General features: G+C 53.2%; 1 protein-coding gene across 1 annotated transcript in view; it reads right to left on the bottom strand.

Annotated features, from left to right (window-relative positions):
• LOC104830821 (protocadherin alpha-2-like) overlaps positions 1–1,484 on the bottom strand; it is a 2,539-nt gene extending 1,055 nt beyond the window's left edge. The window contains 1 exon segment of the mRNA XM_010565982.1: positions 1–1,484. This exon segment is cut by the window's left edge and continues 5 nt beyond it. Within this exon segment, the coding sequence (XP_010564284.1) occupies positions 1–1,484 (1,484 nt within the window).
• Positions 1,485–10,464: the final 8,980 nt, after the last annotated feature.

The following is a 10,464-nucleotide window of genomic DNA, read 5'->3' on the forward strand; positions in this document are numbered from 1 at the left end:
ACCGAGTAGCTCACGCGCCCGTTGCCCGCCTCGTCCGGGTCCCGCGCCCACAGCCGCGCCAGCTCCGCGCCCGCCGCGTTGTTCTCCCGCGCCAGCACCGTGTACACGGCCTGCGCGAACGCCGGCGCGTTGTCGTTCACGTCCGACACCGGCACCCGCACCCCGCGGCTGGCGCGCAGCGCCGGCGCCCCGCCGTCCTCCGCCCGCACCTCCACCTCGTACTCCGACACCCGCTCCCGGTCCAGCGCCTCCCGCAGCACCAGCGAGTACGAGCCCGCGAACGTCGCCACCAGCCCGAACGGCGCCGCCGGCCACACCGCGCAGCGCACCCGACCGTTCGCCCCCGAGTCCCGGTCCGACACGCTCAGCAGCGCCACCACCGTCCCCACCGCCGCGTCCTCCGGCACCGGCACCGACAGCGACGTCACCCACACCTCCGGCGCGTTGTCGTTCACGTCCAGCACCTCCAGCTCCACGCTGCAGTGACCTGACAGCGGGGGCGAGCCTTTGTCTCTCGCTTCGATTTGTATCTCGTGTAAACGGACGTTTTCAAAGTCCAGGGCGCCCGTCAGTCTGATCTCGCCCGTCTTGGGATCAATGGTGATGACATCTCTGCTAACACCAGGAAGGGAACTAACGATGCTGTAAGAGAACTCATTATTGACACCCTCGTCCGGATCCGTGGCGTTCACGCGCACCACCAGCGTCCCCTCTGCAGCGCTCTCCGGCAGCTGCACTTTGTACACCGACTGGTTGAACTGGGGCGCGTTGTCGTTGGCGTCCAGCACCGAGATTACCAGCTCCATCGTGCCCGTCAGCGACGGACGGCCCCCGTCGCTCGCCGACAACACCAAACGGTGCTCAGGCATCGTCTCTCGGTCCAGAGATTTCGCGAGCACCAGGAACAGGGATTTCCTGTTCTCGTCAGAGGATTTAACATCGAGTGTAAAATACTCGCTGGGGCTGAGGGTGTAGGAGAGCTGCGCGTTGGCTCCGACATCTGCATCCGACGCGCCCTCCAGCGGGAACCGAGAACCGGGCACCGTGGTGAATTCCGCGAGGCTGAGGTTTTTCCGGGCGGCGGGGAAGAGCGGGGCGTTGTCGTTGATGTCGGTCACCTCCAGCTCCACGTGGAAGACGCGCAGCGGCCGCTCCACCAGCACCTCCAGCCGCAGGGCGCACGGCGCGCTCTTCCCGCACAGCTCCTCCCGGTCCAGCCGCGAGCTCACCACCAGCGCCCCGCTCGCCCCGCTCACCTCCACGCTCGCCCGCCGGCCCTGCGCCACCAGACGCAGCCGACGCGCCTCCGGCTCGCCCGCCTCCAGGCCCAGGTCCTGCGCCAGCCGGCCCACCACCGTCCCGGCCTTGGCTTCCTCCGGCACCGAGTAGCGCACCTGCCCGCCGCCCAGCGCCCAGGCCGCCTGCAGCACCAGCACCCGCACCACGGGCCCCCAGCACTGCCGTGGTGGTCCACAAATGCCCATCGCCGTCACCGATTCCTATTTCTCCTCACCGTCTCGTTACGGATCTTTGTATGGAACCGGGTTTAGTTGTGCAGTGTGCAGTAATGCTTTCTCAGGGGCTGCGCATCCTCTTCTCCGCTGCTCTTTTTTTCATCTGCGGTTTTTTTTACGTGTACTGTGAGGTGTTTTGCCCGCCCTTCTCTCGCTTTTATCATAGTTTTTTAGGTCAGAGCGCCATCATGTGGCTCTCTGCACGAATTGCCTCTTACGGTATCGTGCTCTTTTGTTTCATCTTTGTCATTTTCCATTCCATGCACTGAAGTTCTTTCTCGCTTTGTTTCCGAAATCTTATCCCCAGCATTTTCACTGTATTGGTTTAGGAGAAGTGCATAGGATTCCCCTCAGCTTCTTCGTAGAGCACCCTTCTGCCAGTTTGAAACATGGTGCTTTTTGCTAGTCGCCACTAATTTTGAGGCCTGAATTTTGTTCTTCAGTTAAAACAGGCAGAAAAATCCCATCGAACTTTAATTCTTCTCGGAGACGCTTTATTTTCTTTTAAACTTGTGTTTATTGTCACCTCTATTCATCTTGGGAGTCGTAGCCCCTGTCATCAGTTTAAGTAGCCAGAAATTAATGTCACACTTGTTTTCCTAATGAAATGGTCTTGCCATAAGTTATATTGAACATATTTTTCAATTAATAGGATAGGTCCCAAGTTGACCGTGATTGGGGTTCCTTTATCAGAAACGCTGAGGTTTAATTGAAGTGTTTCCAAAAACAGGGGCGTTCTACATGCAGTTCTATACATTTCTAGGTATATTTTGTTGCAAGAAGTGTTTCCTAACCAAGCCATCGGGATGAGGGCGTTCACACGTTGGTGCTGTGAGCAAGTCTTGTAAAGATTGAGGGTAGAATGAAGAGGGAAAACGGTATCCCCTTCCTGCGGTCGTTGCCCGCCCCGCCCCCCCCGGCATTCCTCTGAGAGAAGAGGAGGGTCAAATGATTCGGCGGTAACTCCTCCACAGGAGATACTCCCTGTTACCCATCAGCTCTGCTGACAGCGCAGGTGACCACCCTACTATGAAACACTGAGCAGAAAGGGGACACACAAGCAGAGCAGACTCTGAGAAACGCAGGTTACTCCACACTTCCTTCTACTCGGAGCCGAGGGGGACACGGGAGGGCAGAGGTGAGAGGAGACGCAGTCAACACGCGTGGTGACTCCAGTCCCTTGGGAGGAGCCAGCAAAGAGCCCAGTCACGGGCGAGATCTTCCTTTAAATGAGACAGGGCTGAGTTTTTCTATCTGTGCTCTCCATTCGTGCTCGCCTCCTGCCGGAGGCTCGTCTGTGTCGCAGGATACTGGAATAAATGTTACCGTCCTCCGCTCTCCCACCCCAACAAAGCCGGGAGCGCGGCTGCGGGAGGATTTTCGACCACCATTTGAAGCTTCAGGGTAAAATGCGCCGCCTGCCCACACAGCTCTTGTCCGCCCCCGTTTGCATTCACAGCCACCGGCCCCGCGGCCACCGCGCTTCCCGCAGCAGGACTAAGGATGAGAGCAACTTCTGCCGTTACCTCTGCAGCTCACATACACAGACCACAGTTCAAAAGATTATTCAACATGATTGTGCCTACTGACCTTTTTGTATTCCTGCCCGACTGATCTCCACAGCGCCGCCGATTCATATGGAAATCTGCCGCTGAAGGTAGTCAGGCTTTCCGTGGACAGCAATGATGTCTTCATTCCAGATCCGTCCCGAATGCCATTTCTGTATGGCCTATGCCATCAAAACGCAAAGACGAACTCTTCCTACTCTGTCTTTGTAACTTACCTGCATTTCCTTATCCCGACCAGTGACAGGGTTTTCTCCCCAGGGAAGACATTCGGACAGATCATGTCTCATATCCCAAATCCTTGTGGAAGTTCAGCCTTTGAAGATGAAGACTGGTCTTTCCCTCCAGCGCTGCTCTCGAGCAGAGCAGCCCATGGTAAACAGCAAAAGGGACCTCTGGCAGACACTGCCGCTGTCAGGGACTTGGACTTATTAAGCCCATTAGCATCTTATCCCATTCATAACATCCACATAAGTTTTGTCATTCTCTTCCATTGTTTAGGTCTACACACGGATTTTCTGCAGTCTCACACTGTCATTACCATAGAACACAGGTAAACAGACAAATTATCCTATCAAGTGGAGCAGCATTTGTTAACTTTTTCCAGGTGCAGGTAACAGAATTGATCTTTTGATAACGGAGGACCAACAAGTAAGATTCTACAAGGCACGATTTTTGCCAAGTTAATCTGGAGACACATTCTCGACCTCTGAGTTTCCTGGAGTTTTCTGACAGTTTAATTCCTGTAGCAAAAGGAAATAAAGGTTTGGGTAGCGATCACTGTCTTGACTCGTGGATAGGAAGAGATGCCAGGACAGATCTTCTATCAACAAATTCATCACACTCACTCCATGTGAGTCCAGGATGAGAGGTGTTTAAGCAGGATAGGTTTGGTTTGGTTTTCTCTACTTATCCACTTGCTAAGTTAATCCACTTACCTGGAATAAGTAGATTTTCTCTGGAGGAATATTTCATGCCATATTCATAGGGATGAAAATATAATGCCAATGTCAGCAAAAAGAGCACCATTTTATCTTCAAATGTCTTAGAGCCATGCTAGGGTCTAAGTTAAGCTTGCTGTAAAATGTAGTAGGATGTTTTAAATCAGTAAACAGCTCTTAATGAGATGACAAGCACTGACGTCAAGGATGTCTATTAGTGTCCCTTTTCCTGTGGTCTGAACGCTTGTCTCCACTATTTCTACATCCAGCAAGCAGCAGCTGGAATAAATGGTCCCACAACGATCTGAGCTTAGCTAGGGATAAAGGTGTTTCTGTATGCAAAGAAACAGATAAAGAATCCAGGACAACCTAGACGTTGAAAGAATTGTTTCTTGCTTACTCAAATCTAGTCCATGTGAAAGTCTCACATTCTGATGAAATCTAGCTACAACCTGAGCAGCAGTCGGTGGCATTGGCAAATCCTTAAGCATTGTAGCATTGCACTGCTATCACAGATGTACAACTAAATTGCCCTTTATAGCACTTGTATCTATAATGAGAAGCCACAAAGGTTGTAAGAAAAAGCCAAGATGATCCTGCAAAAAGGACTCGAGTTAGTGGAAGGCTTAGTTTAGCTACTCCAACTTTGGTCAGTCTCAGAGTATGTCCTATGCCTCTGACTAAGCAGCAAGACGTGAGGAGTGGTGATCCACATCAAGAAAGAAATCAGTACAGAAAAATCAGTAAAAGCTACTCACCTTTACACCCCGACAGCCCACCAAGTGCCCAGGCATTACTTTGAGCCTCCTTCAATAGACAGGAAGGGGTGAAAGCCTAGTTAAACTTGCAAAAAAACATAACCACGAGTTTTGACATCCCAAGTTCAGTTCATCCATCAGAGCTCACAGAGTGAATGCTGGATTCTTAGAAAAACAAGTACAGCCCAATAGCAGATACCAGCCGAAAGGTTCGTCTCCTGTCATTCCTCAGACAGCAGAGGGACAAATACACTTTTCCAGGCGTATTTGGAAAGCTCTAGTTCGATCCCCGCTGAACTCAAAGCATGAGTTCAGTTACACTTTGAGACAAGAATGGGAGAATCGGCAAGAGGGAGAAAAGCAGCAGCTCCGGCAGAATCGCTGCCGTGACACAGGACGCTTCCAGCTTTACCAGCCCCGAGGTGGAAAGGGCCGCACGGCAGCTCCAGATCAGCCGGCTCCGGGCGACTGTCCCCGTCGACGGGGCTGCGGAGGGAAGAGCCCGTCCCCTCCTGAAGGGCAGGCGAGCACCGAGCTCACCTTGTCGGATTTGCCTTCCCGCGAAGCGGGTCCTTCACGCCTCTTTAAGGCAGTTTACCGGTTAGGGCACGGCACAGAAAAGCCGAGGTCTGGTTTCAAAGCCCTCCTGAGACCGAAAGCTTTCAAAACAGCCTCTCCCACCATTCAAGAGTGCCCTAATCACCGAGAGAGGAGGGACCGCCCGTACGGGACCTCAGCGGTCCTCCAAGCGGGACGTTCCGCCCTGGGCGGTGCCGGCGGTGAGGCCGGTGAAGGGGGTGACCTGGTCACTCAGCGGCCGGAGCACACACCGCCGCGGGGTTTAGTCCCCGCTTCTTCTGCGCGTCACCTTCAGCAACCACCGAACATAACGGGGGCAGGCTCAGGGAGCGGGGAACGGACACCAAACCCGTCCCATTCCACCTCCGTCTTCAGGACGCTGGCAGAGCTGCAGCCTCCCTCTCCCGGCGTTTCTGGGGAAGCCGCCGGCGACGTCCCTCGCCGTGGCCCCAACCGCTGCTGGCACCCAGGCTGTCCCCCGGGCGGTGACGGGACCCGTCGCGGGGCCACACAAAACCTTCCCGCGGGCGTCCTGCTGCCAGCCCCACGCCGCCCAGCTCTCCCCGGCGAGCCCAGCGCCTGCCTTAGCGAGCCCGGCTCCTTCGGCCTGGCGCCGCTCGCCCGGGGAGCGGCCCAGCTCCCGGCTCGGTCGGGCTCCCCCGCCGCCACCCTCGGGAAGCGAATAGCGGTCCCGGTCGGAAAGCGCATTAAAAATACAATAAAGAAAAATGATAATAATTTTTAAAAAGCCACTTCCAAACGGCTCCCACGCCAGCTCGTCTGTCCCCGGGAGCGGCACGGACCGCTTCTCCACCCCGGCCTCCCGCCTCTTCCTCCCCGCCGCCGGAAGTACCCGCCAGCCTTTCCGCCCGCCGGGCCCGGTTCCAGGCTCCAGCGGGGCGATAGCGACCCGGGGAGCGGCCAGCGGCCACCCCCCGGGAGCCGGTCAGCGGGTGCTGTCGCCCCCAGCGGGTCTAGGCTCTCGCTTTCCCCCCCCTCGAAGGGGGAAGGGACGGTTTTGCCCGCTCTCGGCCGCCGGTGGGGCAAGGCTGTGCAGAGCCAGCAAGCCCGCTTGTTCCATTTCTGCCTCTCTGTCCCGTCGCTGTAGGTTTTATCCTCAACTGGCCTTTAATTTACGCAAGAGTTCCTCCGAGTGGGATTTATGGGAGCCCGGGTTTTCTCATGTGTTAAGTGTTTCAGGGGCACGGTGCCCGCGGGCTGCCCGATCATGGGTTCTTCCTCTACAGGAAGGCACGTCTGCTGGCACGGACCACCCCCCACCCTCCGATGGCGGTCAGGGGGGATACCCTCCAGCAATAAACATTTTGGCTATTCATCCCGCGATGAGAGCTCGTATGATAACCCGTTCACGCCCCCAGCCTTCCTCAATTAACATAACTGACATCTAGGCGTTCGCAGCACCCTACGAGTCCCCATTTTGCCGGGGGATAGCGGGTACCGACAGCCGGCGGTGGGCTGCAAGTTTGCTGCTGCCTTGCCCACGGCGCTGGCTTACAGCCAGCCCAGCCTTTCCCTTCAGGCTGGCCAGCGCTGGGAGGAGCTGAACTGGAAATCCTCGCCAGCTGCTCCGAGAACACACATCAGGCATCGTTAGAAGTGGAGGATAAAACGTGGAGAATAATATTTATGGGCAGCTATTAGCACTGACGGAGAGGAAAGGCGGGTAAAATCGGCTTCCCCGCCCGGAGGTGGGGACACAAGGCAGCCCCTGGGAGCGGGGCTCTCCCTGGCTCAGGACCCTTTAATTTCTGGAACGGCTCTCGAAAGTGAGGGCGAGTTCCCCGGGGGCTGGCCGAGCCTGTGAAGTTGGACAGATGATGCCCACGCTCGGCCTGAATCCCAGTTCTCTGCGCATCCGTGCGGGATCCTGTCCCGGGGGTGGGGGACCCCCCGTCTTGTCCCACCCTGGAAAAGCTGTGCAGACACCAGGCACCCCGGGAGCGCGGCTGGCCGATCCCATTGCTTTTCATTTGCTAAATTCATTCCCCAGACACCATTAGCGCTACCGCTCAGGAGCAGATGGTTCCCCTTCGTCCCGAGGTTCATCCCGGACAGATTGCATACAATTTATTAATAACCCAACAGATGCTCGGGCACTTTCCAGCTCAGATTATATTTCCTGATTGCTCAAATCCCGGCCCGGGGGAGCTGCTCATTTATCTGCCGCCGCTCCTCTTTGTGCCTTACCAGCACCGACCTGACAAGAAGGGAAAGGGTGAAGTTCGTGTCCTCCCCGCCCCGATCCTGCCTGTAAGGGTCCGGGAGCAGAACTAGCTCTGATGCCAGCCTTAGTTTGGCCCTCCCAGCCCCCGTGTCTCGGAGAGAACCGCCTCTGCCTGCTGCCGGGGCCGCCCCGCTCCCCGCGGGCACAGCACGGACGAGCCGTCGGGGCCCTCCGGTGCCGCTCTCCGCGGCGGGGCTGGAAGCCGAGGAGCCCGTTAGCAGCCCGTCTCGCCGGTGCCTGGCAGGGAGCGACATGCCGTGACTCCTAGTAAAACAGTCCGAGTCGGGACTTACGCCCTTTACTTCCCAGGGTTATGCTAATTGGGTCGCGGGGAGTCAGGTTCCGCCCCCGGAGCTGCTGTCCGAACCGTGGGGATGGCTGTATCGAGGTGAAATTAAAACAACCCCATGAAGAAAAGCCTAACTGCCCTCGACACGAACTCCCCCAGCCTTGGGCAGTACAGGCAGCGAGACAGGCAGAGCTGAGGGGCGGTGACCTCATCTCCCTCCCGGACACGGGGTCTTTAAGTGAGGAGGGGGGTGTACGGGGAGAAACTGCTTACGCCCTGTGAGACCCCTTCTGGAACTAGATAAGCTGCTCTGAGCTCCAGAAAAAGCCATCACAGATCTTTCAGAAACGCTACGTTCAATTTTAATGTATAAAATGGGCTTTTCTTTGCTCTGTAGGGAGAAGCACAAAAGCAGCAGGTTGTTTATACTACTGAATAAACTAAATGCAGGTCTCTGAGGCATCTTATGCAAACCACTTACCTTGAAACACAACCTCACGGGAAAGTGAGCTATGGAGAGATGCATCATTAATGTTTTACATCTTCAGAACAACATCCAAGTGGCTGGCTCAGCACCAGTTAGCATTAGGTATCACGAAAGGTAGGGGATGTGGTTGTAATTCGCAACGTAGAAGTTGCTTGTAAGGTATAAGTAGCAGGATATTTGGGGTTGAAGTTTAGTGGAGCATGATGGATTTCACTTTAAAGGCTGAGGGCTTAAATTAAGTCTTGGAGCTGAAGGTTAATCGTTAAAGTGAGAATTTGGAGGGAAAGTGCATTTATTATTAGGATGCACACCATAGTGTATTTTTTAAATAAAAATAGGAAGCGTGGCAATCTTTTCTGCTCAGTGGCAGCTGGGCTCAGTAAAAGGCACTTCACTTTCCGTGAATGCAGGTGAGAGACGCTCTCAGCAGTAACAGCAGAAGAATGTTAAAGTCTGTTACATTTTTCATAGCTCCTGACATTTGCAATATAATTCCACTTCTTTGCTTTCACCATGCTCCCCATGGCCAACAGATTCAGTGCAAGGGTGAGTTTTCTTAATTTCAGCCTCTGTAAATAAAGTGAGAGAATTATGCAGCTGCAGGAAAAATAATTCCTTCCTCCTTGCTCTACAGCAATAGGGAAGAATTGCATGAAATGATGCCAGCCACGCTTGCTGTGAAAAGGAGAATCAGGATGTAAAAGCTGGGGACGTTGTGTTAGGATGGCCAGTGAGCATGAGGTGAAGGGGAGTTGTGGGCTATCAGACACTGAGCTTTTTGTGATTTCAGGTGGAAACCATCTAATATCTTGCACCCTGCTTACATAACAATTTTCTTTCCTATCCATGGGTTCCACTAATACCACAGATTCCCTGAAATGTCCACCAGAAAGGGAATGGAGGGAAATTCCAATGCTGGTACAGGGTTCCTGGTCAGATAGTGGCTATTTTATCCAGTTTTCAATGTTCTGCCTAACTTTCTTCCTTCTTTCTGTAACAACATCTGCAAATATTATCCCATGGCAGAAATTCTCATAGGCTGTGAAATTAGACAAATCCCCCACCATAATTTTTTTTCTTTCACTTTCCTTTGCTGCACATCAGCTGTGCAGGTCCTGAATGCCATCTTCTTTTTGCTTTCACAGACCTCCCAAATACATATGTCCTCAATGAGTTTCGTAGGCCAGGTCACAGAATAAATCAGAGAATGAGCAAAACGAGCAACAGCAACAAAAATATTTTCTGGCTTGATAAAAGTTCTTCAATCACTCACCACTTTGTGCCTCTGACAAATTGTCACCACAATGAGTAAATCTTCTTAAATAACATACACATTTTAAAGCAATATATAATTATGCAATATACAGAATTATGTGATCTGTTGAAGTTTTGCTAATTTTTCAGTCCCAATCTCCTCATTGTTGAACTCAGAAAAGGGGAAATATGAGGCAAATCCAAAAGAACAAAAGTTGTAAAGTAGAACCTTGTAACAAAACAAACAAACAAACAAACAAAAGTCAGAAGGATTCTCTTCCTTCATTTTTTCCCTTTTTTTCCCCACCACAATTGCCTTGAGAGTGAAAGGATCAGCCATACTCTTCATCACTTGGAGAACAGACATCCCAATAAAGACAAAATGGAAGTGTGCTCTGATGATCAGCCAGCATATACATGCAAAAGAGAACTTATCGGGGAACTTCAGCTCTCCCCAGAGCAAGGACATATGGAAATGTTTGGGGAAGAGAGAAAGCGATGGCGAACCAGGGCTAATGGGGCAGCTATTCAAAGTAGGAAAAAACATTCATTACCTGCAGACTCTGCTTTTGCCTGTACAAATTTCTAAACAGGTACCAGAAGTGACAAGGGTGCAGTGTCGGGCCCTGGGAGTTGTCCTTGTACAGTCTGAGAGGAAGGCACAAGCCTCCCATCACACAAGTTTTCTCTAAGGTACAAATCTGGTACAAACCTCTGCCCACATTGCAGGCAGAAAGGGTTGAATTGTCATCACTGATTCCAGGGGCTTGGGCAGTTTGGAAACCTGCTGGGACCAGCTGGTCCTCTTCCACTTCTCCTAGGTCACGCCACA

The sequence above is a fragment of the Haliaeetus leucocephalus genome, unplaced genomic scaffold (genome assembly GCF_000737465.1).
Source record: "Haliaeetus leucocephalus isolate CR32 unplaced genomic scaffold, Haliaeetus_leucocephalus-4.0 Scaffold199, whole genome shotgun sequence".
Classification (NCBI taxonomy): Eukaryota; Metazoa; Chordata; class Aves; order Accipitriformes; family Accipitridae; genus Haliaeetus; species Haliaeetus leucocephalus.